This window comes from Manacus candei, unplaced genomic scaffold (genome assembly GCF_025592945.1).
Source record: "Manacus candei isolate 608988 ecotype Guabito, Panama unplaced genomic scaffold, ASM2559294v1 h1tg000106l, whole genome shotgun sequence".
Taxonomy (NCBI): domain Eukaryota; kingdom Metazoa; phylum Chordata; class Aves; order Passeriformes; family Pipridae; genus Manacus; species Manacus candei.
Genome location: NW_026138154.1, coordinates 1,214,114 through 1,241,831, shown reverse-complemented (window position 1 = coordinate 1,241,831; position 27,718 = coordinate 1,214,114). Strand labels below are relative to the sequence as shown.

General features: G+C 48.0%; 1 protein-coding gene and 2 long non-coding RNA genes across 3 annotated transcripts; 1 reads left to right on the top strand and 2 right to left on the bottom strand.

Annotated features, from left to right (window-relative positions):
• Positions 1-892: 892 nt before the first annotated feature.
• Positions 893-21,702, top strand: TIMM44 (translocase of inner mitochondrial membrane 44). Its single transcript, XM_051769316.1, has 13 exons — positions 893-954; positions 2,557-2,661; positions 3,984-4,154; positions 6,076-6,156; positions 7,697-7,846; positions 8,969-9,108; positions 9,749-9,834; positions 12,046-12,138; positions 12,418-12,542; positions 14,560-14,610; positions 16,810-16,899; positions 18,137-18,247; positions 21,129-21,702. The coding sequence occupies exons 1-13, from the start codon at positions 931-933 to the stop codon at positions 21,246-21,248; spliced, it is 1,347 nt and encodes a 448-aa protein (XP_051625276.1). The 5' UTR covers positions 893-930; the 3' UTR covers positions 21,249-21,702.
• On the bottom strand, positions 15,526-17,628 carry LOC127461490 (uncharacterized). Its single transcript, XR_007900092.1, has 3 exons — positions 17,588-17,628; positions 17,382-17,506; positions 15,526-15,886 (listed from the first exon to the last, which is right to left on the bottom strand). It is a non-coding gene; the product is annotated as an uncharacterized LOC127461490 (long non-coding RNA).
• Positions 21,703-23,098: 1,396 nt separating the features above from the next.
• LOC127461489 (uncharacterized) lies at positions 23,099-23,751 on the bottom strand. Its single transcript, XR_007900091.1, has 3 exons — positions 23,725-23,751; positions 23,525-23,664; positions 23,099-23,224 (listed from the first exon to the last, which is right to left on the bottom strand). It is a non-coding gene; the product is annotated as an uncharacterized LOC127461489 (long non-coding RNA).
• Positions 23,752-27,718: the final 3,967 nt, after the last annotated feature.

Genomic DNA, 27,718 nt, shown 5'->3' with positions numbered 1-27,718 from the left:
TTGTCCTTCTGTCCCCCTGGGTGTCTCTGGGTGTCCCTCGGGTATCTGGGTGTCCCTCTGTCCCTCAGGGGTGTCTCCGGGTGTCCCTCTGTCCCTCGGGGGTGTTTCCGGGTGTCCTTCTGTCCCCCCGGGGGTGATTGTGGGTGTCCCTTTGGGGTGTCCCTCTGTCCCTCAGGGGTGTCTCCGGGTGTCCCTCTGTCATTCGGGGGTGTCCGGGTGTCCCTCTGTCCCTCGGGGATGTCTCTGGGTGTCCCTCTGTCCCCCCGGGGGTGTCTCTGGATGTCCGTCTGCCCCCCAGGGATGTCTCTGGGTGTCCCTCTGTCCCCAGGGGGTGTCCGGGTGTCCCTCTGTCCCCCCAAGGATCGAACCCCCCTTCCCTTCCCTTCCCTTCCCTTCCCTTCCCTTCCCTTCCCTTCCCTTCCCTTCCCTTCCCTTCCCTTCCCTTCCCTTCCCAAACCTTCCCAAACCTTCCCAAACCTTCCCAAACCTTCCCTTCCCTTCCCTTCCCTTCCCTTCCCTTCCCTTCCCTTCCCTTCCCTTCCCTTCCCTTCCCTTCCCTTCCCTTCCCTTCCCTTCCCAAACCTTCCCTTCCCTTCCCAAACCTTCCCTTCCCAAACCTTCCCTTCCCAAACCTTCCCTTCCCTTCCCTTCCCTTCCCTTCCCTTCCCTTCCCAAACCTTCCCAAACCTTCCCAAACCTTCCCTTCCCTTCCCTTCCCTTCCCAAACCTTCCCTTCCCAAACCTTCCCTTCCCAAACCTTCCCTTCCCTTCCCAAACCTTCCCTTCCCAAACCTTCCCTTCCCTTCCCAAACCTTCCCTTCCCTTCCCTTCCCTTCCCTTCCCTTCCCCTCCCGCCCACGTGGCCGCGGCTGTCGCGCGGCAGTGACGTCACCTGGCGGCGCCGCGCGAAGGTCACGGCGGCGCGGGGCGATGGCGGCGGCCGGAGGGTGCGGGGTGAGCGGGGAGGGGACGGGGGGGATCCGGGCAGGGAAACGGGGCTCAGCCGGGGCGGCGGGACAACGCCGGGGCAGCGCGGGGCCACCCGGGCCGGGGGCACAGCGCGGGGCCCGCCCTGCCCTCACCCCCAGCCGGGCCCGGCCCCGGCCGTGGCACCCCCGGGGGACCCGCGGCCGCTGTTCCCCGTGCCCCGGGACAGCCCGGAGCGACCCGCGAGGGAACTGCCCCTGCCCGGGCCGGGGGGTGGCATTGGATGCTCCGGAAAGCCCCTCCATCCCAAATCCCTGCCCTGCAGGGGTGGGACTGGATGGGTTTTAAACCCCCTTCATCCCAAACTGTCCCTGCTTTGGGGTGGAATTGGATGGGTTTTAAACCCCCTTCATCCCAAACTGTCCCTGCTTTGGGGTGGAATTGGATGGGTTTTAAACCCCCTCCATCCCAAATCCTTGCCCTGCAGGGGTGGGACTGGATGGTCTTTAAATCCAAACTGTCCCTGCCCTTTGGATGGGTTTTAAACCCCCTCCATCCCAAATCCGTTCCCATGGAGCAGGATTGGATGGGTTTTAAACCCCCTCCATCCCAAACTACCCCTGGCACTGGCTCTGGATGGGGTTGATGGTCCTTAAAGCTTCTCCATCCCAAATCCCTGCCCATTGGATGGGGTTTTAAAGCCCCTTCATCCCAAACTGTCCCTGGCACTGGGTAGGATTGGGTGGGTTTAAAACCTCCTCCATCCCAAATCCCTGCCCATGGGGTGGGATTGGGTGGGTTTTAAACCCCCTTCATCCCAAACTGTCCCCTGGCATTGGGTGGGATTAGGTGATCCTTAAAGACCCTCCATCCCAAATCCCTGCCCATGGAGTGGGATTGGGTGGGTTTTAAAGCCCCTCCATCCAAACTGTCCCTGGCACTGTGTGGGATTGGATGGTCTTTAAATCCAAACTGTCCCTGCCCATGGGGTGGGATTGGAAGGTCCTTTAACCCCCTCCATCCCAAATCTTACCCAGGGGGTGGGATTGGGTGGGTTTTAAACCCCCTCCATCCCAAATCCCTGCCCATGGAGTGGGCTTGGATAGGTTTTAAACCCCCTCCATCCCAAACTGTCCCCGCTTTGGGGTGGGATTGGATGGTCCTTAAACTCCTTCCATCCCAAATCCCTGCCCATGGAGTGGGCTTGGATGGGTTTTAGAGCCCCTCCATCCCAAATCCTTGCCCATGGGGTGAGATTGGATGGGTTTTAAAGCCCCTCCATCCCAAATCTTACCCAGGGGGTGGGATTGGGTGGGTTTTAAAGCCCCTCCATCCCAAATCCCTGCCCATGGAATGGGCTTGGATGGGTTTTAAACCTCCTGCATCCCAAACTGCCTCTGGCACTGGCTGGTTTTCTGGGATCCATCGGATCTTCCCTGCTCTGATTTGATGCCAAAGGGTTCCTTCCTGCCCGAACACAACCGGGAAATTCCCGCTTTTCCCTCCAAAGCTGCGTCTGGGAAGAATTCTCCTGGAAAAAAAAAAAAACACCCTGATTTGCTTCTCGTCCTCATCCCTAAATCCCATCTTTTGGAATGTTCCCTGACCTGGGGGGTGTTTTCCTTGCAGAGGTGTCTCCTGGGGGGCCTGTGGCTCTTTTCCAGACGTTCTCCCCTCGCTGCCTTTCCCAGGAATGTCTACGGGATCCGCGGCCCTGCCCTGGACACCCCCCAGGTTGGTTGAGGCCGGAATTGGTGGAATTCGGAATTCCAGAGTGGTTTCCCTTTGGAATCCTGAGCTGGAGGTGGAGAAGCACCAGGTCCAGGTGGAAAATTTCCCAGGTTTTTATAAGATGTAGCCAATAAACTGCAGGAATTTTGGAGTGGTTGAGGTTGGAAGGGGGGTTGGAGCAACCAGGTGTCCCTGCCCGGGGCCCTTCCAACCTAAACTGTCCTGGGATTCCAGGAAATATCTGGGAATTCTGGCTCTTGGAGAGGTCACCTGCTTGGTTTTTCAATTATCAGCTCCATTTTCCTTTTGCTTTAATTTTATTGCTTTAATTTACTTATTTGTTGTATTTTATTTATTTATTTTCTTTATTATTTATCTGTTTTTATTATGTTATTATTTTATTTCATTTATTTCTATTTTATCTCTTTTTCTATTTTTATTGTTTTATAATTTTATTTCATTTATTTATATTACATTTTATATCTACTTTTTCTATTTTTATTATTTTATAATTTTATTTCATTTATTTATATTATATTTTATTTATCTCTTTATTTACTTTTTCTGTTTTTATTATTTTATAATTTTATTTAAGTTATATTATATTTTATTTCTCTGTTCATTCACTTTATTATTTATCTATTTTATCTTATTATTTTATTTAATTTATTGGTATTCTTATTATTTACTTGTTTATTTCCTTTATTATTTATCTATTTTATTTTATTATTTTATTTTATTTATTTCTATCCTTATTTACATGTTTATTCCCTTTATTATTTTTATTTTACTTTATTTATTTATATTTTTATTTGTTTATTCCCTTTATTTTATTATTTAATTTAATTTATATATATCCTTATTATTTACTTGTTTATTCCCTTTATTATTTTTATTTTATTTTATTTATTTATATTTTTTATTTACTTGTTTATTCCTTTTATTATTTTATTTTATTTATTTTTATTTTTATTTACTTGTTTATTACCTTTATTTATTTTATTTTATTTATTTTATTTTTATTTACTTGTTTATTCCCTTTATTACCTGTCTATTTTTATTTATGTTATTATTTAATTTATATATATCCTTTTCATTTACTTCTTTATTCCCTTTATTCCCTTTTTTATTTATTTTATTCCTTTATTCAATTTTAATCCTCTACCATTTAAAAAAAATCAATTCTCCCTAAAATCCCCATTTATCCCACACCAAAATCCCTCAAAAAAATCAAAACAACAGGAAAAAAACGAACAATTCCCCCCAAATCCCCCCCAAATTCCCCCCCCAACCCTCCCAGTGATCCCAAATCCCGATTTTTCCAGTCCAGGTGCTCCTCCTCGGGGGGCAGGAAGGGTTTCCTGTCGGGATTTGTGGAGAACATCAAACAGGAGCTGGCCAGGAACAGGGAGATGAAGGAGAACATCCAGAAATTCCGCGAGGAGGCCAAAAGGCTCGAGGAGTCGGAGGCGCTGCGGGAGGCGCGCAGGAAATACGTGAGAGTTTGGGAAAAATGGGAATGGGGGGGGAAAGCTCGGGAAAAATGAGGGAAATTTGGCATTAAATTTGGCATTAAATTTGGCATTAATTTTTACTTTAAATTTTACATTAAATTTACCATTAAATTTGACTTTAAATTTGGCATTAAATTTGAAATTAAATGTAACATTAGATTTAACATTAAATTTGACATTAAATTTACCATTAAATTTGGCATTAAATTAGATATTAAATTTGACATTAAATTTTACATTAAATTTACCATTAAATTTACCATTAAATTTGACATTAAATGTGGCATTAAATTTGAAATTAAAGTTGGCATTAAATTTGGCATTAAATTTGACATTAAATTTTACATTAAATTTAGCATTAAATTTTACTTTAAATTTGACATTAAATTTTACTTTAAATTTGACATTAAATTTTACTTTATATTTTACATTAAATTTGGCATTAAATTTTACATTAAATTTAGCATTAAATTTGACATTAAATTTAGCATTAAATTTAGCAATAAATGTGACATTAAATTTAGCATTAAATATGGCATTAAATTTGACATTGAATTTGGCATTAAATTTACCATTAATTTTTCCTTTAAATTTTACATTAAATTTACCATTAAATTAGGCATTAAATTAGATATTAAATTTGGCATTAAATTTACCATTAATTTTTCCTTTAAATTTTACATTAAATTTACCATTAAATTTGACATTAAATTTAACAATAAATTTACCATTAAATAGGACAATAAATTTGACATTAAATTTGGCATTAAATTTGACATTAAATTTGACATTAAATTCGGCATTAAATTTGACATTAAATTTGGCATTAAATGTTTCATTAAATTTGGCATTAAACTTGGCATTAAATGTTTCATTAAATTTGACATTAAATTTACCATTAAATTAGGCATTAAATTAGATATTAAATTTGACATTAAATTTAACATTAAATTTGACATTAAATTTAACAATAAATTTACCATTAAATATGACAATAAATTTGACATTAAATTTGGCATTAAATTCGGCATTAAATTTACCATTAAATTTGGCATTAAATTAGATATGAAATTTGACATTAAATTTGACATTAAATTTACCATTAAATTTGGCATTAAATTAGATATGAATTTTGACATTAAATTTGACATTAAATTTACCATTAAATTTGGCATTAAATTTGGCATTAAATGTTTCATTAAATTTGACATTAAATTTGATATTAAATTTGGCATTAAATTTGGCATTAAATGTTTCATTAAATTTGGCATTAAACTTGGCATTAAATTTTACATTAAATTTGGCATTAAATTTGATATTAAATTTGGCATTAAATTTTACTTTATATTTTACTTTAAATTTTACATTAAATTTACCATTAAATTTGACAATAAATTTGACATTACATTTAGCATTAAATTTTACATTAAATTTTACTTTAAATTTTACATGAAATTTGGCATTAAATTAGATATTAAATTTGGCATTAAATTTTACATTAAATGTGGCATTAGTTTGAAATTAAAGTTGGCATTAAATGTTTCATTAAATTTAACATTAAATTTGACATTAAATTTGATATTAAATTTGGCATTAAATTTAACAATAAATGTTTCATTAAATTTGACATTAAATTTGGCCTAAAATTTGACATTAAATTTACCATTAAATTTGGCATTAAATTAGATAGTAAATTTGACATTAAACTTGACATTAAATTTGGCATTAAACAGTTGAATTTGAGAGCTCTAAACATTTTTTACCAAACTGAGCTGGTGGCTCAAGGGAGGAACTCCTAAAATGGAATTTTTTTGCCCTCAATTCCATCTTTAATGGCATTTTGTTCTGTACTAAACTGCTTTTGAGGGGTTTTTGGTCCTCATGTTGTTTTTTTTCCCCTCAGAAAACCATCGAATCCGAAACAGTGAAAACCTCAGAAGTGATTAAAAAGAAACTTGAAGAAATAACAGGGACAGTTAAAGAGGTAAAAGGACCTTTCCCTGAGGAAATTCAACTTTTAAGTGGGAGATTTGGGTGTAATTTGAATTATCACCTTTCCCCCCCACCCCTTCGGTGCCAAGTGGTTGATTTTCCAAATTAGGAACAAAATGAGCTTTTTTGGAGCCTTTTATTTGATGTTTAAAGCCCCTTAAATTCCAATTTCTGCCTCGGATCACACCTCTGGCATCTCTTCCATCCAGACCTTTCCCAGCAAGGAATCACCCTGGATTTCAGAGGGGGCACTGGGGGTGTTTTCCAGAATATTCCTGCCTAAAATAACTCTGGAAAATCACAACCACACAATATTTTGGGCCACAGAATTCCCATCCATTAAATAAAACCTCAAATTGGGGAAAGCTCTATAAAAAAAATCCCTTTCTGGCCCCAGGAGCTGCTCTGGATGTGACTCAGAAGAGCCCAGTTCCAGGTGGAAAATTCCCACTTTTTTAAAGATATATCTGGTGAAAATTCCCACTTTTTTAAAGATATATCTGGTGAACTTTGGGAATTTTGGAGTAGCTGAGGTTGGAAGAGGGTTTGGAGGAACTTGGTGTAGTGGAAGGTGTCCCTGCCCACAACCCAAACCATCCTGGGATTTGGGATTCTCCAGGTTGGGAGAACTGAGGGGGGTTCACCTGGGGAAGAGAAAGTTCCAGGGAAACCTCAGAGCCCCTTCCAGGGTCTGAAGGGGCTTCAGGAGAGCTGGAGAGGGATTTGGGATGAGGGCTGGAGGGACAGGACACAGGGAATGGCTTCCAAGTGAAAGAGGGGAAATTTAAATGGGATATTGGGAAGGAATTCTTGGCTGGGAGGGTGGGGAGGGGCTGGGATGGAATTCCCAGGGAAGCTGTGGCTGCCCCAGCCCTGGGAGTGTCCAAGACCAGGCTGGAGAAGAGAAGATTCCAAGGAAACCTCAGAGCCCCTTCCAGGGTCTGAAGGAGCTCCAGGAGAGCTGGAGAGGAATTTGGGATGAGGGATGGAGGGACAGGACACAGGGAATGGCTTCAAAGTGAAAGAGGGGGAATTTAGGTGGGATATTGGGAAGGAATTATGGCTATGAGGGTGGGGAGGGGCTGGGATGGAATTCCCAGGGAAACTGTGGCTGCCCCAGCCCTGGAAGTGTCCAAGGCCAGGTTGGAGAAGAGGAGATTCCAAGGAAACCTCAGAGCCCCTTCCAGGGCCTAAAGGGGCTCCAGGAGAGCTGGAGAGGGATTTGGGATGAGGGATGGAGGGACAGGACACAGGAATGGCTTCCCAGTGCCAGAGGGCAGGGATAGATGGGATATTGGGAAGGAATTCTTCCCTGGAAGGGTGGTGAGGGACTGGGATGGAATTCCCAGAGAAGCTGTGGCTGCTCCAGCCCTGGGAGTGTCCAAGGCCAAGTTGGAGAAGAAAAGACTCCAAGAATTCCTTAAACCCCTTCTGGTGCCTGAAGGGGCTCCAGGAGAGCTGGAGATGGATTGGGATGAGGACAGGGAATGGCAGGAGCTGCTCTGACCTTCCCCTTCCCTGGTTTTTGGCAGAGTTTGGACGAGGTCAGTAGAAGCGACCTCGGCCGCCGGATCAAGGAGGGTGTGGAAGAAGCAGCAAAAACGGCCAAACAATCGGCTGAGTCCGTCACCAAGGGAGGGGAGAAGCTGGGCAGGACTGCAGCCTTCAAAGCCATCTCTCAGGTACACAATTCCCAGGAATCCAGGCCCTGGGAACGGCCTGGAAAATAACAATCACCCGATATCCTGGGCCACAGAATTCCCGTCCCTTAAACAAAACCTTGGATTGGGGAAAGCTCTATAAAAAAATCCCTTTGTGCCCCCAGGAGCTGCTCCAAGAGCTGCTCTGGGTGTGACTCAGAAGAGAGCAGGTCTAGGTGGGAAATTCCCACTTTTTTCCCCACATTCCCAGTGGGAATGTGGGAGCTGCGAGGGGGGAGTTTGTGCCGGGGCTTGAAATTAAACCCGCGGCTCCTGGGTGTGGTGGCAGGTCTGGCACTGCCCTGGCAGGTCTGGCATTCCCTCAGCAGGTCTGGCACTGCCCTGGCAGGTCTGGCATTCCCTCAGCAGGTCTGGCACTGCCCTGGAAGGTCTGGCATTCCCTTGGCAGGTCTGGCACTCCCTCAGACTGGCTCTGTCCTAAAGCTTGGATTTGGTGGAAAATATAATCAGGGTTTGTGTGTTTTGGTGTCACCCAAAAGCTGCCCCAGCCCTGGGAGTGTCCAAGGCCAGGTTGGAGAAGGGAAGGCTCCAGGGAGACCTTGGAGCCCCTTCCAGGGCCTGAAGGGGCTCCAGGAGAGCTGGAGAGGGATTTGGGACGAGGAATGAAGGGACAGGACACAGGGAATGGCTTCCCACTGCCAGAGGGCAGGGATAGATGGGATATTGGGAAGGAATTCCTGGCTGGGAGGGTGGGGAGAGGCTGAGATGGAATTCCCAGAGAAGCTGTGGCTGCCCCATCCCTGGAAGTGTCTAAGGCCAGGTTGGAGAAGGTTCCAAGGATTCCTTAAACCCCTTCCAGGGCCTAAAGGGGCTCCAGGAGAGCTGGAGAGGGACTTGGGATAAGGGATAGAGGGACAGGAGACAGGGAATGGCTTCCAAGTGAAAGAGGGGAATTTAAGTGGGATATTGGGAAGGAATTCCTGGCTGTGAGGGTGGGGATGGAATTCCCAGAGAAGCTGTGGCTGCCTCATCCCTGGGAGTGTCCAAGGCCAGGCTGGAGAAGGGAAGGCTCCAGGGGCACTTTTTGGGAAGGGTGAGGGGGGGCCAATAAATGGAATTTAACAGGGATTCTTTTCCTTCCAGGGAGTAGAAAGTGTTAAGAAGGAAATCGATGAAAGTGTTTTGGGGCAAACTGGGCCCTACAAACGCCCGGAGCGGCTCCGGAAACGAACGGAATATTCCGGAGAGAGGATCAAAGAGGAGAGGATATTTGAGGCTAATGAGTAGGTGTTGGGCTCATCTGGGGGGGATATTTCTGTGTCTAATTGAACAAAAACCTTCCAAACTGAACTACAGGGCAGGGATTAAAAGCCAAGAGCTGGATGAGGCTTTGGGGGGTGAACAGGGAGCTCCTGGAGCACATTCCCAGCGGGAGCTGATGATCCTGAGTCTTCCCAGAGTGAAAGTGGGCACTTGAAACTTATAAATTTAATGGTCAAAGATGAAATTTTGACTTGGGCACGTGTTTTGTTGTCAGTTTTAACATCTTCACGTGGATTTAGGCTTGGAATTAGGACTGAGCCTGAGCTCCTTTGCTTTCCCTGCTGCCTCAGCCCTCTCAGTCAATTATTATTTATGTGGTGTGTTATTTCCCTGCTGTACCAATTATGAGGTGTCTGATTAATTAATGGGGTTCTAATTTACTTAGAATTATAATTCTAAGTAATTCTGATTATAATTAATTTATGGGGTTCTAATTTATCTGGTGTATAATTTATGGGCTTATCACTGATGTGTCTCCTCACTTCTGTTCTGCATCAGCCTCAGGGCTGCAGGGATGTTCCTCCTCTTTGTTCTCCCACTGTTGTAAGTTGATTTTCTCCCCTGTCTCCATGTTTTATCCCTGTTTCCTGCCCTTTCCAGGGAGGCCATGGGAATGGTGCTGCACAAAGACTCCAAGTGGTACCAGCAGTGGAAAGATTTCAAGGACAACAACGTGGTTTTCAACAGTGAGTGTTTGAGAGGCAAAGCAGGAGCTTCCTTCTTTTTCCCAGCCCTGATTCCTGCTGGTGGGGGTCTCATTCCATCTGTGCCAATCCCAAATTCCCAGCCTTCCTGTGGAAGGGGTTGGAGCTGGTGCTGGGAGTGGTGTGAATGGGAAGGGGGGAGGAAGAGTTGACAGCTCTGCAGCTTTTCCAAGCTGCTCCATCTGTGTTCCAGCCCCTCCTGCTGGATCAGTCCCTGCAGGCACCAAAACCTGTTTTCCAAAAGAACTCTTTGAGCTCTTCTTTGTCCCCCTTTTTCCCTCACCAGCCTTGTGGTGGCTCTGGGAAGAGGCTGGAAGGGCACTTCTAGCAGCAGGGAGAGGGCAGGAGAGGGCACCAGGTCTGCTCCTCCTGGCCTGGAGCTGAGGAAAATCCTTATAAATCAACAGGGTGAGGAGAGGCTGGGATAGAATTCCCAGAGAAACTGTGGCTGCCCCATCCCTGGAAGTGTCCAAGGCCAGGATGGACCACTCTGGGATAGTGGGAGGTGTCCCTGCCCACGGCAAGGTTTGGAATGAGATGATCTTTAAGGTCTTTCCAATCCAAACCACTCTGGGATTCCCTGATCCTAAAATCTGGTTTCTGTTGGCCCCTGCCCAGATCTCTGGAATATCTGGGACTTTGCCTCCTTCCCGTTTTTATTGCAAAACCTTACAAATTGTGAATATCTTTGGGTAGTTTATTTAGGGATTTCATGTTTCTGAGAGGCAGAAAAAGCCCTAAAACCAGAACCCTTCAACAAATCAAACCCATCCCTGGCAGTGCTGGAGGGGGGAAAAGATTTGTTCAGGAACCAAATGATCGTGTGAAAGTACAACATAATTAACTTCACATCCTGTTTCTTCCCAGCTTTTAAAGCAGAGCTCCTTGGGAAGTGTCCAGAAGTGGGTTTTACATCCCACTTTTTAGGCTTTCCAAGGAGAGGTGCTCCTCAAACTCTCCCCCCTCCAGCCCTGAGCCATCTGCCCAAGCTTGGGGGGGTTTTTTTTAGACTTCAGACATTTTTCCAAGGCTGGTTTTGAGTCCAGGCTGAGCTGCAGCTGCCCCAGGCTCTGCCTTCAGGTACCACCTGGATGTCTCACTCTGAGAACACTCCGTGTTCCTGGCAGGAGAATCCTCCAGGGAATAATTCCCATTTTTAACCAAAGAACTTCCCTGCAGGACCTGTTATCCCTTCTGTGGGTCTGATCCCTCTGATGGTGCCCAGAGCCCTGATTTGCTGCAGCAATGCCCTGTTTGCTTCGATATCTGGATTTTTTTAGGTCCCCCCCTGCCTTTTCTGCCCTTGGGATTTTTCCTCTGCAGAGTTTTCCCTTCTGGAGCCAGGACACACTTGGCTTCCTCCCTCAATGAGGCTGAGAAGCACTTGGAGCTGCTTAAAACCTTTACTCTCACTGATGTGGGGCTGTTTTATTAAAAATTTGACCAAGTTTAAGATCTATTCTATGATTTTCCACCCCTGGTGAAATTTTCTGGGGTGATTTTCACATCTCCTGCCCCTTGTAGGGCACTGAATCGAGGAGTGAGACTGTTCCTGGTGTTCTCAGACTGTTCCTGGTGTAATCAGATTATTCCTGGTGTAATCAGATCACTCCTGATTTAATCAGACTGTTCCTGGTGTCATCAGACTATTCTTGATTTAATCAGACTGTTCCTGATTTAATCAGACTGTTCCTGGTGTAGGGCAGTTTTCTGGTGTGTTTTCTGCCTGCAAATCTTCCAGAAGCTCCCAAAGTTTGTGGCAGCTGAAGCAGGAGAACCAATTCTTGGGAGCTGAGAACCAGTTTTTGGGAGTTGAGAACCAGTTTTTGGGAGTTGAGAACCAGTTTTTGGGAGTTGAGAACCAGTTTCTGGGAGTTGAGAACCAGTTCCTGGGAGTTGAGAACCAGTTCCTGGAAGTTGGGAACCAATTCTTGGGAATTGAGAACCAATTCTTAGGAGTTGAGAACCAGTTTTTGGGAGTTGAGGACCAGTTCTTGGGAATTGAGAACCAATTCTTGGGAATTGAGAACCAATTCTTGGGAGCTGAGAAGGAGGACGATGGGAAAGGTCCCTCGTGGTCGGTGCCTGTTGTGAACCAGGAGATTGAGGAGGGAACTGGGAGCTCTGATTCCCAACCCCTGGCAGTTTTCCTGGATCAGGAGGGGCTCTGAGCTCTCTCTGCTCTCCTGGCAGGGTTCTTTGAGATGAAGATGAAGTACGACGAGAGCGACAACGCCTTCATCCGAGCGTCCCGCGCCGTCACCGACAAAGTCACCGACTTGATAGGTAACAGCTCCTCCCTGAGCTCCCCCTACTCCTCCTTGTGCTGCTTCCCACCTTTGGGGACAAATTCTGGAGCTTTCCAGCATTTTCCACACATTTTGCCTGGATCATTCTCCAGGATCGCTCAGGGATCAGAAGGGCTCTGAGATGACAAGTTAAGCCTGGGATAAATCTCAGACTTAACTTAAAGCCTGAGATTGGCTTTAAGTCAATCCTCCCTCTGGTCCTGCCTTGTTTTACCCCCCCAGGGGCTGGTTTTTTGCCACTGCCTTGTTTTCCCAGGTGGGTTGTTCTCCAAGACGGAGATGTCGGAGGTGTTGACGGAGATCCTCAAAGTGGATCCCTCCTTTGACAAGGATCGTTTCCTGAAGCAGTGTGAGCGGGACATCATCCCCAACGTCTTGGAGGTGAGGGAGGGAGACATTCCTTGGAATTTTTTTCCCTTTTTTTACTTTGTTTTTGCTTTTTATTTACTTCGTCCTTTCATTTTTTCCCGTCGCCCAAACGAAAAGGCGGGACGGGATTTGCTCCTCGAACATCCTTGGGAAAGGAAGTTGGAGCCCAAGTAACCAGCAAGTTCCATCAGAAAACCAGGAAATTCCCTCAGAAAACCAGCAAATTCCCTCAGAAAAACAGTAAATTCCCTCAGAAAAGCAGAAAATTCTCTCAGAAAACCAGCAAGTTCCCTCAGAAAATAAGCAAATTCCCTCAGAAAACCAGCAAATTCCCTCAGAAAAACAGTAAATTCCATCAGAAAACTAGAAAATACCCTCAGAAAACCAGTAAATTCCATCAGAAAACTAGAAAATTCCCTCAGAAAACCAGTAAATTTCCTCAGAAAACCAGTAAATTTCCTCAGAATATTTCATTATTTAAAAGACTAATAAATTCTTTTTCTGGCCTGGAAAACAGCAAATCATCCTCTGCCCTGAGAAATGATGTGGGATCAGAGGGATCAAAGGGAAGGGGGTGATAAAAAATGGATAAGGGAAGGAATTTGGGATGTACCAAAAGGATCTGGGACTCAGGGAGAAGACCAGGGTCAGTGGAATAAAAACTAATCTGAGGAATAAAAACCGATCTGGGGAATAAAAACTGATCTGAGGAATAAAAACTAAAGAATAAAAACTGATCTGGGGAATAAAAACTGATCTGAGGAGTAAAAACTGATTTGAGGAATAAAAACTGATCTGGGGAATAAAAACTGATCTGGGGAATAAAAACTGATCTGGGGAATAAAAACTGATCTGAGGAGTAAAAACTGATCTGGGGAATAAAAACTAATCTGAGGAGTAAAAACTGATCTGGGGAATAAAAACTAAGGAATAAAAACTGATCTGGGGAATAAAAACTGATCTGAGGAATAAAAACTGATCTGGGGAATAAAAACTGATCTGAGGAATAAAAACTAATTTGAAGAGTAAAAACTGATCTGGGGAATAAAAACAAATCTGGGGAATAAAAACAAATCTGGGGAATAAAAACTGATCTGAGGAATAAAAACTAAGGAATAAAAACTGATCTGGGGAATAAAAACTGATCTGAGGAATAAAAACTAATTTGAAGAGTAAAAACTGATCTGGGGAATAAAAACAAATCTGGGGAATAAAAACTGATCTGAGGAATAAAAACTAAGGCATAAAAACTGATCTGGGGAATAAAAACTGATTTGAGGAATAAAAACTGATCTGGAAAATTAAAACTGATCTGAGGAATAAAAACTGATCCCAACTGGGCTTTGTCCCTGACTTCTTGGGATGTGATGGCTCAGGGACAAGAGGGAGCTCTCTGGGAATCTGCTCTTCCTCTCAATGCCAGGGAAAAGTTGGGAAAAACCTGCTCCTGACTCTTGGAGAAGGAATTTTTCCTGCCAGTTTACAATTTTATAAAGCATTGGATTAAAAACCACCCTTCCCACCCTGAGCTAACTTGATTTTTGGTGTCTGCCAAAAACAGACCCAGCGGGTGTTCTGTCAGGAATTCCAGGGGTTTTGTCAGAAATTCCAGGGGTTTTGTCCAGAATTCCAGGGGTTTCTCAAAGACAAATCTTTCCCAGGAGTTTCCAGTGGAATCTGGTCATTCCAGGCCCTGAATTTTTCAGAGCCTTGAAAACTTCCTGATCTGACTCTTGGCGTGTCCCTCCTGCTTCTGTTCGATCCCACACCTCAGAATTCCCCAGGAGTGGGAATTCTGGGGACTATTTTGGAAATTTTAATGGGAAATTCAACAGGAAAGTTTACCAGGAAGGTTTAGGAGCTTCATCCTGGAAATTTATTGGATTTATTGGACTCAGTTCATGCGTGTTTTTTGAAGTCCTTATTCCTGTTCCTCACGTTTTCCTTGGATTTAGGGTGTTTTGCTGCTGGAATTGCTGCTTATTTCCACCCTGTGTTAAAATGTCCCTGTTTGATTCCCTTTTCCCAGGCTCTGATATCCGGGGAGCTCGAGATCCTCAAGGATTGGTGCTACGAGGCCGTGAGTGGAGCTCCTGGAAATGTCCCGGGAAGGGGGGGATTTTCCCTTGGAAATTGGTTTATTGGGCTTTTTTTTGGCTTGGGAGCTGGGCCTGGTTATCCTGGAGAAGAGGCTGAGAGGGGATTTATGTCAGAAATATAATAATATATTATATCATAATATAATAGTATATATTATATATATAATAATATAATATATTGTATTATTTGACTCCATGGAAGCAGAGCTTTGCCTGAAAATAGAGATTTGTTCTGGGCTTCACTCCTCCAAAATGATTGTGCTCCAAAATCCAAAATAATTCTGTTTAGAATCCAAAATAATTGGGCTGTAGAATCCTAAATAATTGGGATTTAGAATCCAAAATGATTTTGATGTAGAATCCAAAACTATTGTGCTGTAGGATCCAAAATAATTGTGTTTAAAATCCAAAAGTATTGTGATGTAAAATCCAAAATAATTGTGTTTAAAATCCAAAATAATTGGGATGTAGAATCCAAAATAATTGGGCTGTAGAATCCAAAATATTTGTGATGTAAAATCCAAAATAATTGGGATGTAGAATCCAACATAATTGGGATGTAAAATCCAAAATAATTGTGTTTAAAATCCAAAATAATTGGAATGTAGAATCCAACATAATTGGGATGTAAAATCCAAAATAATTGTGTTTAAAATCCAAAATAATTGGGATGTAGAATCCTAAATAATTGGGATGTAGAATCCAAAATTATTGTGTTTAAAATCCAAAATAATTGTGTTTTAGGCCCCAAAATAATTGGATTTTAGGCCTCAAAATATTCCTGCTGTCTGATTAACCACTGGAATTTCTTGGAGCTAGTCTCCTCCGTGTCCCCACCACCAGAGGGCTGGAAGAGGCAGGATTTTGGAAGGATTCCCCTGGGAAAAGCAGTGGATTCCTTGTGCTTCCCGAGCCCAAAAATCAAACATTTCGGAGCCCTGTAATTAGAAATTAAAGCTCTGAAGTCCAGAATCAGCAGGAAAATAAGAAAGGGGAGGATAATGGGAGAATATTCCCGATATTTGGAGGTAAAGCCTCTTAAGGGAGTCATCCCACAGGATGAGTTTGGGATCATTAAAGCCTTGGAATAAAACTGGCAGCACAAAATCCATGGGGGGGTTTATCCCAAATCCCACTGGTGGAAGGGAAAATCCCACTCTGGGAGGGAGAATCCCACTCTGGAAGGGGAATCCCACTGCTGGGAGGGAGAATCCCACTGCTGGAAGGGAGAATCCCACTCTGGAAGGGAGAATCCCACTCTGGGAGGGAAAATCTCAGTGCTGGAAGGGGAATCCCACTGTGGAAGGGAGAATCCCACTGGTGGAAGGGAGAATTCCTCTTTGGAAGGGAGAATCCCACTGGTGGAAGGGAGAATTCCTCTTTGGAAGGGAGAATCCCACTGGTGGAAGGGAGAATTCCACTCTGGAAGGGAGAATCCCACTGGTGGAAGGGAGAATTCCACTCTGGAAGGGAGTATTCCATTGCTGAGAGGGAGAATCCCACTGTGGAAGGGAGAATCCCACTGCTAGAAGGGGAATCCCACTAGTGGAAGGGAAAATCCCACTCTGGAAGGGAGAATTCCACTGCTGAGAGGGAGAATCCCACTCTGAAAGGCAGAATCCCACTGCTAGAAGGGAGAATTCCACTGGTGGAAGGGAAAAATCCCACTGCTGGGAGGCAGAATCCCGCTCTGGAAGGGAGAACTCCTGGAATTGTGTGCTCAAGCCGGGATGCTTTGGGATTTGCTGCCTTTGGAATTCCCTCTCCATGGCTCCAATCCTGGAATTCCTACGGGATGTTCCCTTGTGGCGAAGGGTGGAAGGAATGCCTTGGTGTCCACACATTCTTGGCAGGGGAAAATGGGATTTAGAAGGGAATTTTGGGGAACCCCGGAGCGCTGGTGCAGCTCTTTGCTACCAGAGAGCCATCCAGCACCTTCCCAAAATTATTTAGGGCTTTGGGAGATCCCAAAAAACGGGCTGGGAAGCTGCAGGGACACCCGAGCTGCCCCAAAAAGGTGGTGCTTGGAGAGTCCTGATATCCCTGGATATCCCACTTCAATATCCCAGCAGATCCCTCTTCCCTTTGGTTTTTTGCTGGTTCTCCCTGCATGGAACTTCCTCTTTTTTCTTTGGGACAGGACAATTCCAAAGGGGTTTTTTTTTGTTGCTTCCTTTTAGACTTACAGCCAGCTGGCTCATCCCATCCAGCAAGCCAAAGCCTTGGGGCTCCAGTTCCATTCCAGGATCCTGGACATCGACAACATCGACGTGAGTGTCCCAGGATTTCACTTTGGGGCCTGGATTAAACTCAGCAGGGGTTTTCTGGGAATCATTGAGGTTGGAAAACACCTCCAAGGTCATCAAATCCAACCGTTTTTGCTTTAACTGCTGGGTTTTGCCTCTGGGGTTGGGCAGCTCTGCTCCCACAGGGACAGATCCCAGGGCTGGAAGGGAGAATTCCAGTGCTGGGAGGGAAAATCCCACTCTGAAAGGGAGAATACCACTGCTGGTAGGGGAATCCCACTAGTGGAAGGGAAAATCCCACTCTGGAAGGGAGAATCCCACTGCTGGAAGGGAGAATCCCACTGCTGGAAGGGAGTATTCCATTGCTGGGAGGGAGAATCCCACTCTGAAAGGGAGAATACCACTGCTGGAAGGGGAATCCCACTAGTGGAAGGGAAAAACCCACTCTGGAATGGAAAATCCCAGTGCTGGAAGGCAGAATCCCACTGTGGAAGGGAGTATTCCACTAGTGGAAGGGAAAATCCCACTGCTGAGAGGGAGAATCCCACTCTGGAAGGGAAAATCCCACTGCTGGAAGGCAGAATCCCACTCTGGAAGGGAAAATCCCACTGCTGGAAGGCAGAATCCCACTCTGGAAGGGAGAATCCCACTGCTGGAAGGGAGAATCCCACTCTGGAAGGGAGAATCCCTCTGATGGGAGGGAGAATCCCACTCTGGAAGGGAGAATCCCACTCTGGAAGGGAGAATCCCTCTGATGGGAGGGAGAATCCCGCTCTGGAAGGGAAAACTCCTGGAATTTTGTGCTCGAGCCCGAGTCTGTGGTTTGTGTCCTTGCTCTCGGGGCACCTTGGCTCAGCTCAGCAGCAGCTGGATTGGGGAAGGCTGATCCCAAAGGCAAACAGCACCAAATTTGCTTATTTGCTGAGGGAATTTTCTGGTTTTCTGATGGAATTTTCTGGTTTTCTGAGGGAATTTGTTGGTTTTCTGAAGGAATTTTCTAGTTTTCTGATGGAATTTACTGGTTTTCTGATGGAACTTGCTGGTTTTCTGAGGGTATTTTCCAGTTTTCTGAGGGAATTTTCTGGTTTTCTGAGGGAATTTGCTTATTTTCTGGTGGAACTTGCTGGTTTTCTGATGGAATTTTCTAGTTTTCTGATGGAATTTTCTGGTTTCCTGAGGGAATTTTCTAGTTTTCTGATGGAATTTTCGGTTTTTCTGAGGGCATTTCCTTATTTTCTAACGGAATTCCCTCTCCTTGCAGTTGGCCATGGGGAAGATGATGGAGCAGGGACCAGTTTTGATCATCACCTTCCAGGCTCAGGTCGTGATGGTGATAAAGAACCACAAAGGAGAGGTGGTGGAAGGAAATCCGGTGAGTGAAATTCCATGGAATTCCATGGAATTCCGCCATCCATAAATTGGATTTAATGCCGTGTGTGGCTCCTGGGGAAGCCTCGGGCAGGGAATGATTTGTGGAGCAAATCCCTGGCACCTCTTGGGAGCTGGGGCTGGAGTGATGTCAAGCTGTCAGAACATCCTTGTTCCCAGAATTGATGACAGAGGAGCCTCTGGAATACCTTTATTCCCAGGAGTTTCACTCCAGACAACTCCAACTTGCCTCGTGCCTGTGCAATATTTAAGTAGCTTAATGATGGCTAATGAGGGAGATGTCTGGAGCTGGCAGTTCCCAGCTCGTTTTCCTTGGGATTAATACAGGCATTTAATAAATATTGGCTTTTTTTCTCTTTTTTTTTTTGCAACCCTTGCCTTTAGTTTGCAAAAAACAAAGGGATTAATTTGAATTCTTGGGCTGATTTACAGCCTGTCACTGGGGCTGCAGGGGGAGGAACAGCTGATCCAGTGATTCCTTGCATTAAATTAGTGCATTCCTGGAAGATGGATATTGATGGGATCATTATGGAACAGGATATCAAAGTCTGTTGGCTGTCTGGTTTCTCTGGGGGCAGCAATAAATCAAGGAGATGCATTAAAACCTTCCACTGGAAACCAAAATTGAGCTTTAATCAAGTGGCAGCCTGGGTGGTGACTGGGATTGGGGCGTTTTAGGGGAAGAGGAGCCTCAAATCCATGGAATCACAGGATGATTTGGGTTGGAAGGGGCCTTAAAGCTCATCCTTAAACACCTTCCACTATCCCAGGTTGCCCCAAATTGGCTTTGGGGGCTTTGGAGCAGCCACAACTTCCAGCTGCAAACTGGAAATTCTCCAAACAGGCATTGCTTGGAATCCCCCCTGGGATTTTTAGCCTGCTTGGAATTGTTCGGGTTCCCAGAAAATTGAGAAGAGGAGGCCTTGGACAACCAGGTCAAGGGAATCTCTTTAAAATCCCAGATTTCAGGACAGATTGGCAGAAATCTGCCTCTGGGGGGGGTCCAGAATTCCCACTTTCCATGGATATATGGAGCAGATGCCCACTGAGGATTAAGATATTCCCCATTAATAAGAGCACCAGGTCAGAAAAAAACCCCAAATCCTAAAAACCCACCCAAATCCAGGTTCCACTAAATCAGTTCAAACCACTAAATCAGTTCAAGCCACTTCATCCTGAGCTTATTCCAAGTGATTTATCCTCAGGAAAGATCCATTGGGATGGTTGTGGATGTGTTTTCCTTCTCTTTTTCCTCCTGGCACATCCCAAAAACATCTGGATGATTTTACATCTGGATGATTTTACATCTGGATGATTTTACCACTTCAGAGCAGAACTGAAGCAAAATCATCCGAAACACTCCAAAAAAAATAAAGAAAATTTGCTTTAAAATACATTAATATTTCCAAATGCAGCTCCCAGGGAAGAGCTAAAGATCCTAAATCTTGGATGGAAAGTTCCAGCCCAGGCAATTTTAAAACCCAGAAATTTCTGCTTAAAAAAAACCAACAAAACAAGGTCAAGTCTTATCCAACTTTTGGCAGTGGGGCCTCCTAATGTGTGTCAGGCAGGGATTTTTGGGAACCCTGGTTCTAATTTTGGAAATTCGGTGAGTTTTGATCTTGTGATGAAGTTCCAGGAGAGGGAAGTTGGAAGCAGAGAGGAAAATCACAGGAACGGTGTCCGTGGGAGGGAAAGGAATCCTGGAATTATTCAGGTTAAAAAGGAGCTTTGGGATCGTCAATCCATGTCCCCAAGGGCCACAGCCACAGGTTTTTTGGGAATTTCCAGGAGTGGGGACCCTTTCCATGAAAAAACAAGATCCCTGATGTTCAAGCTAAACCTCCTCTGGTGTGACTTGAGGTTCTGGGATTTGTGTTTTCTGGGAAAAGAGACTCCCCCTGGATCCCTCCTCCTGGCAGGGAGTTGTGGAGAGGGAGAAGGTTCTCCCTGAGCCCCCTTTTCTCCAGGCTGAGCCCCCCCAGCTCCATCAGAAACGTGGATCCTTTCCCCCCAAACTGGGAACTGGGAATTGGGAGCCCTTTTTCTCCAGGCTGAGCCCCCCCAGATCCATCAGAAATGAGGATCCTTTCTCCCCAGAGCTGGGAACTGGGAATTGGGAGCCCCTTTTTGCAGGCTGAGCTCCTTCAACTCCATCAGAAACGGGAATCCTTTCCCCCTAAACTGGGAACTGGGAATTGGGAGTCCCCTTTTTGCAGGCTGAGCCCCCTCAGCTCCATCAGAAACTTGGATCCTTTCCCCCTGAGCTGGAATTGGAAGTCCCTTTTTTGCAGGCTCAGCTCCATCAGAAATGTGGATCCTTTCCCCTCAAACTGGGAACTGGGAATTGGGAGCCCCTTTTCTGGAGGCTGAGCCCCCCCAGCTCCATCAGAAACATGGATCCTTTGCCCTCAGAGCTGGGAACTGGGAATTGGAAGTCCCTTTTTTGCAGGCTGAGCCCCCCAAGCTCCATCAGAAACATGGATCCTTTCCCTTCAGAGCTGGGAACTGGGAATTGGAAGTCCCTTTTCTGCAGGCTGAGCACCCTCAGCTCCATCAGAAACGTGGATCATTTCCCCCCAAACTGGGAATTGGGAGCCCTTTTCTCCAGGCTGAGCCCCCCCAGATCCATCAGAAACATGGATCCTTTCCCTCTGAGCTGGGAACTGGGAGCTGGAAGTCCCTTTTTTGCAGGCTCAGCTCCATCAGAAATGTGGATCCTTTCCCCTCAAACTGGGAACTGGGAGCTGGGAGCCCCTTTTCTCCAGGCTGAGCCCCCCCAGCTCCATCAGAAACGTGGATCCCGTGCCTGGGAGCCGGGAGCTGTGTCCCTGCCCTGGCTAATCCCGGGATTTTCCCTGCAGGACAAGGTGCTGAGGATGCTCTACGTGTGGGCCCTGTGCCGGGACCAGGACGAGCTCAATCCCTACGCGGCCTGGAGGCTCCTGGACATCTCCTCGTCCAGCACCGAGCAGGTCCTCTGAGGAATCCAGGCATCCAGGGCCTTCCTGACCCTCTGGAGCTCGGAACTCGCCCCAGCCTCCTGGACTGTGGGGGGAAAAAGCCAGGCTGGGGGCTCTTGGGGGGCTTTTTTTTGGGAGAGCGGGTGATGCCGGTGATCCCAAATGCCCGGAGGAGCCGGGCGGGTGTGCCCTCCCTGCCCCGTGCTTTGCTGTGTCCAAGGGTTTGTAGAGCTCCACCTCAGAGACACGGCCTGGTCCTTCTTTCGTCGTGCCTGGAGCGTTTCCCAGGATTCCAGCGAGGTGGGAATCGGGAGGGGGCTGTTCCGGGTCTAATTCCCACCTCGGGCGGCCTCGGAGCAGCCCTGGAAAAGCCTTTTTTCCACTCTGAGCTGCCACACGTCCTGTCCAAGCTCCACCACCAGGCCTTGTGTCCCTGCCTCGCACTTTACCAGCCAAATACAAGCAGGACTTTGCACCTGGAGTCAGGCTGGATTTGTGGGATGGCCGGGAATGGTTGGGAATGGCTGGGAATGGCAGCTGGGGGGGAGGTTTGTGTGGTTGGGTCTCCACAGGGGGGACGTTGTGGTGGCTTCTGGTGCCACCAAAGAGCCACAGCCGAGGCTGGGTGGGGTTGGTGGGGTGAGGAGGAGGAGCAGGGGGAGTGGGAAAAGTGGGATAGGGGAGGAGGGAGCGGGTGGAGTGAGGAGTGGGAAGGTGAGGAGGTGGAATGGCAGAGGAGTGGGAAGGTGAGGAGGAGCAGGTGGAGTGTCAGGAGTGGGAAAGTGAGGAGGAGATGGAGTGTCAGGAGTGGAGAAGTGAAGGAGGAGGTGGAATGGCAGAGGAGTGGGAAGGTGAGGGAGCAGGAAGAGTGTGAGGAATGGGAAGATGAAGAGGGAGCAGGTGGAGTGTCAGGAATGGGAAGGAGAGGAGGAGATGGAGTGTCAGGAGTGGAGAAGTGAAGGGGGGGTGGAATGTCAGAGGAGTGGGCAAGTGAGGGAGCAGGAAGAGTGTCAGGAATGGGAAGGTGAAGAGGGAGCAGGTGGAATGTGAGAGGAATGGGAAGGAGAGGAGGGAACAGGTGGAATGTCAGGAGTGGGAAGGTGAGGGACCAAATGGAGTGTAAGGAATGGGAAGGTGAGGAGTAGATGGAGTGTCAGAGGAGTGGGAGAGGTGAAGAGGGAGTAGATGGAATGTCAGAGGAGTGGGAAGGTGAGGATGGAGCAAGTGGAGTGTCAGGAATGGGAAGGTGAGGAAGAGGTGGAGTGAGGAATGGGAAAGTGAGGGAGCAGGTGGAATGTCAGAGGAATGGGAAGGGCTCCAAGAGGGATGTGTGAGGCAGCTGCTAAAAGGCTGGGAAGTTGTTTTGCACTTCCCAGCTCGGCCCTGGCACCATCCCGAAGATTCCAGCTGGTTTTTGCTGCTCTTCCCAAGCTGTGAAATCCGGGGATGCATCTGCTGGAGGGAGAGGAGCTGCTGAAGTGTCTGTGCCCAGAGCCAGCCCACACACAGCTGGAGCTCTGGGCACCCTCGGGGAGCTCTGCAGGGAAGGGTTTCCATGGATTTGGGCAGGGATCCATGCCAGGTCCGGGAAGCAGTGCCAGCTGTCCCTGAGGGAGCATCCCCACCCGAAATCTGGGATCTGAATCCGGATCTACACCTAAATCAGGGTGGGGGTGGAGTTCCCATCCCTGGAAGTGCCCCAAAAACCCGTGGATGTGGCCCTTGGGGACACGGGTGGCCGTGGCAGCGCTGGGGGATGATTGGACTCCCTGGGCTCGGAGGTTCTTTCCCGCCTTTCCCATTCCCTGATTCCCAGGTGCCGGGCACTCCTCAGTCCTTGCCGGTGGCTCCCAACCCCGGGATGTCTCCAAGGGAAGCGGAGTTGCCATGGGAATGGTGACTCACCACTTTTCCAGCGCCAGGAGCTGCTCCGGGAGCGGCTCTGACATTCCGGGGGTGTCTCCCTGTTCCCCCTCATCCCCTGGCTGCCATGGGATCTGGATACCATGGGATCCACCTGGATACTGTAGGATTCACCTGGATACTGTAGGATTCACCTGGATACCATGGGATCCACCTGGATACCATGGGATCCACCTGGATACTGTAGGATCCACCTGGATACTGTGGGATCCACCTGGATACCATGGGATCCACCTGGATACTGTGGGATTCACCTGGATACTGTGGGATCCACCTGGATACCATGGGATTCACCTGGATACCGTGGGATTCACCTGGATACCATGGGATCCACCTGGATACTGTAGGATTCACCTGGATACTGTGGGATCCACCTGGATACTGTAGGATTCACCTGGATACTGTGGGATCCACCTGGATACCATGGGATCCACCTGGATACTGTGGGATCCACCTGGATGCCATGGGATCCACCTGGATACTGTGGGATTCACCTGGATACTGTGGGATCCACCTGGATGCCATGGGATCCACCTGGATACTGTGGGATTCACCTGGATACTGTGGGATCCACCTGGATGCAGGACTCAGTTTTCCCCCCCCTCCAAGCTCAGGGAAGAAAAGGGTTTCCCAGCTCTGGCTCCACCTGTTTTTCCCTTTAAACCCGGGGGGGTTTTCCCTGTTTTTCCTCATCCCTGTTTTGGTGCTGGGAGGGGGAGTTGGGGATGAGCCAAGGGAGTCTGGAATGTGGGATGTGCACAGAAGGGCCTGAGGCAAAATCCTTTGGGATTTGAGGCTGGAATCAGGGGAAGGGGTTGAGGTTTTTGGGGTGGAAGGAGATGAGCTTTAAGGTCCCTCCCAACCCAAACCGTGCCAGAATTCCATGAGATTTCCCACTGGGAAGGAGGGACCTTTCCCCCCTGTTATCCCCAAGCACTCAGGGCTGTTCTGTGGGGATTTGAACATTTTGAGTCTCTTCACAGCCCAAACCCTTCCCTGAAGATCCTCTTTGGCCATTTCCTGGTTTTTGGCCCGATTTGGCTGGAATGGGATCGGGATGGGATGGGATGGGATCCCTCTGTGCACTTTGCTCCTCTCTTCCCGCCCCACAAAGTCATTCCTTAGGGATTTCCTCCTCCCTGGCCTTCCTGGAATGAGGGGATTGCTCCTTCCCAGCCCTCAGCAGGCGGAATTCTCTGTGTGGAACTCCAGCTCCAGGGAATTCCCGTGCCAATCCTTCATTTAGGAACGATTCCTTAGAGGGGGAAGGGGTTTTTTTGGATGAGCTGGTTTCCAGCTCCAGCTCCACGGAGCAGCAGCTGCCCCTCCAGGTGCTCAAATCATCAACCAAACCCCCTGAGATGGTTTTTTTGGGGCAGGGAACGATTCCAGGATGATTTTCCTCCTTTTTTTCGATGAGATCCAAGCACTGGGAGCTCTCCCTGGGGCTTAGTCAGGCTCGTTGGAGGGATGAGTTATTGGGAATGTGTGGATTCTTCTGGCTGTGACTGTCCCTCCAAATATATATATTAAAAAAAAAAAAAAAAAAGCTTAATTAAGGCAAATGCTTTAAGAACATTTTTCTCCCCCACACACACACCCACCCACGTTTTCCCAGAAAGCACAGGGAGGAAATTCCACCTTGAAAGGCTCTTCCTGGCACAAGGAAGCTGTGGCTGCCCCATCCCTGGGAATGTCCAAGGCCAGGTTGGAGAAGAGAAGGTTCCAAGGATTCCTTAAACCCCTTCCAGGGCCTAAAGGGGTTCCAGGAGAGCTGGAGAGGGACTTGGGACAAGGGATGGAGGGACAGGACACAGGGAATGGCTTCAAAGTGAAAGAGGGGGAATTTAAATGGGATATTGGGAAGGAATTCCTGGCTGTGAGGGTGGGAGGGGCTGGGATGGAATTCCCAGAGAAGCTGTGGCTGCCCCATCCCTGGAAGTGTCCAAGGCCAGGTTGGAGCAACCTGGGCTAGTGGGAAGTGTCCCATGGCAGGGGATGGACCTGGATGAGCTTTAAGGTCCCTCCCAACCCAAACCATTCCATGATTTCCTGATTCCACCAAGTAAAGCTTTAGGGATGGCTGGGATGGTGCCTCACGGCCACGTAGCCAAGATCTGGGAATTCCAAGGTTTGGAAGGTGCTCCTGCTCCCCTTGGAGCCCCTGAAACTGTGGAATCACCCAGAGGACAGGGAGAGCATCCTTAAAAAACCAGCTTCCTGGAGGGAAAAGCTCTCTGCTCTTCCCAACCCCACATCCAAAGGGTGTGGAGGCCAAAGGAGGAGCATCCTGACACGGCATTCCCGCTCCAGAGGAACAGGATTCCCACCTGGAACACACCTCAAACCTCGGTCCTGCGGCAGCAGGACACAAAAAGCTTTGGGAAAGCTCCCAGGGATGCCCCTGGAAGAGGCTGGGAATACCCCAGGGAGGCAGGATCCAGCACATTCCCGTTATCCCTTCAAACTTCCGAGTCGTTTCTGGTTTTCCAAACAACCCTGGGCAGAGGAAGGGAGAGGAATCCCTGGATTTTATTTTGTCCTTGATGTCAATCTTGCTTTTTCCCTGGGATGCTCCAAACCGGAATTCCTTTCCCTTCTGCTGCTGATTGGGAATGGGAGCTGTTTGATGGGATTTACATCCGTTTGGAACAGGGGAAAGGAACAACTCCCAAAAACATCCCCCGTTTTTTAACTTCAGGGAAGCGTTTTCCTGAAAATTTAGGGATGCAGGGGATGGGGTACCCTGGGGCAAATTTAGGGATGTGGGGGAAATTTAGGGATACAGGGAATGTGGTGCCCTGGAGATGCAGGGGATGTGATACACTCTGGGAATTTTAGGGATGCAGGGGGGTGTTTTCCACTGAAAACCCGCCGGGATTTAAATGGAATCCTTTCCCCCCCACGCCGGGAATTTGCTCTGGGAAAAGACGCGAGCTCCAAACCCCCCCTCCCAACCCCCCGACAGGCTCCGATTGCAGCCAGGTCTCCCCGGAGCTCAAGATTTCCCTGGAAAACGGGAATCCAGCGGCTGGATCCGCGGCTCCCTTCCCTTCCCTGGGCTCTCTCCCTTCGTCTCTCATCCCGAGGGTTGGGATGCGGCTCTGCCTCGAGGGAGGACGAGCCCCGCGGTCTCCCTTGGCACCATCACGTCCCGTTTTTCCCGGGAATGTCTCGCGTCCTTGGCCGCGCTCTCCCGTTGCCATGGAGACGCCGAAGCCGCGCGCGCCAACACTTTTCCAGGCTTTTTTTTTTTTTCCCTTTTTTTTTTTTTTTTTCTAAATGTCTGGATGACTCGGGCTGTGCCCAGAGCAAGGGCTAATTAGCAGAGCGAGCTAATTCGAAGCCAATTAACAGCGGGGGGAGAGCCCTGGCGGAGCCGATCCCTGCTCCAAGGGCCACGTGGCACCTCTTCCCATTCCCAACCGAAATGATTCCACGTGGGATGGAGCCAGGCTGGGAGGGTTCATTGGAGAAGGGAAGGCTCACACCCTCTGCACCCCCCTGCATTCCCAGGGCACCACATCCCCTGCATCCCTAAATTTCCCCCAGGGCACCCCATCCCCTGCATCCCTAAAATTCCCAGAGGGTACCACACCCCCCTGCATCCCTAAAATTCCCCCAGGGCACCCCATTATCTGCATCCTCCTGCATCCCCAGGGTACCACATCCCCTGCATCCCTAAAAGTCCCCCAGGGCACCCCATTATCTGCATCCCTAAAATTCCCAGAGGGTATCACATCCCCTGCATCCCTAAATTTCCCCCAGGGCACCACATCCCCCTGCATCCCTAAAATTCCCCCAGGGTACCCTATTATCTGCATCCCATTGTACCCCCAGAGTACCACACCCCCCTGCATCCCTAAAATTCCCAGAGGGCATCACACCCTCTGCATCCCCTTGTACCCCCATGGTACCCCATCCCCTGCATCCCTAAATTTCCAATAGGGTACCCCATCCCCCTGCATCCCTAAATTTCCCAGAGGGTATCACATCCCCCTGCATCCCTAAATTTCCCAGAGGGTATCACATCCCCCTGCATCCCTAAATTTCCAATAGGGTATCACATCCCCCTGCATCCCTAAATTTCCCAGAGGGTACCCCATCCCCTGCATCCCTAAATTTCCCAGAGGGTACCCCATCCCCTGCATCCCTAAATTTCCAATAGGATACCACATCCCCCTGCATCCCTAAATTTCCCAGAGGGTATCACATCCCCCTGCATCCTCAAGGTACCACATTCCCTGTATCCCTAAATTTCCCCCAGGGCACCCCATCCCCTGCATCCCTAAAATCCCCCCCCTCCCCGTGTACCACACCCCTGCCACTCCATCCCCCACCCCCTTCCCGCATCCCCACGTTATCGCATCCCCTCCCCCGCCACCCTCCCCTCCCTCCCCCGCATCCAGCCCCGCACGCTTCCCACACCCTCCTCCTGTCGCTGCATCCCCCCCTCACCCCCCCACTGCCGGTACCACACCCCCCGCATCCCTCCCTCCATCCCCCGCATCCCTCCATCCCTCCATCCCCCCGCATCCCTCCATCCCCCCGCATCCCTCCATCCCCCC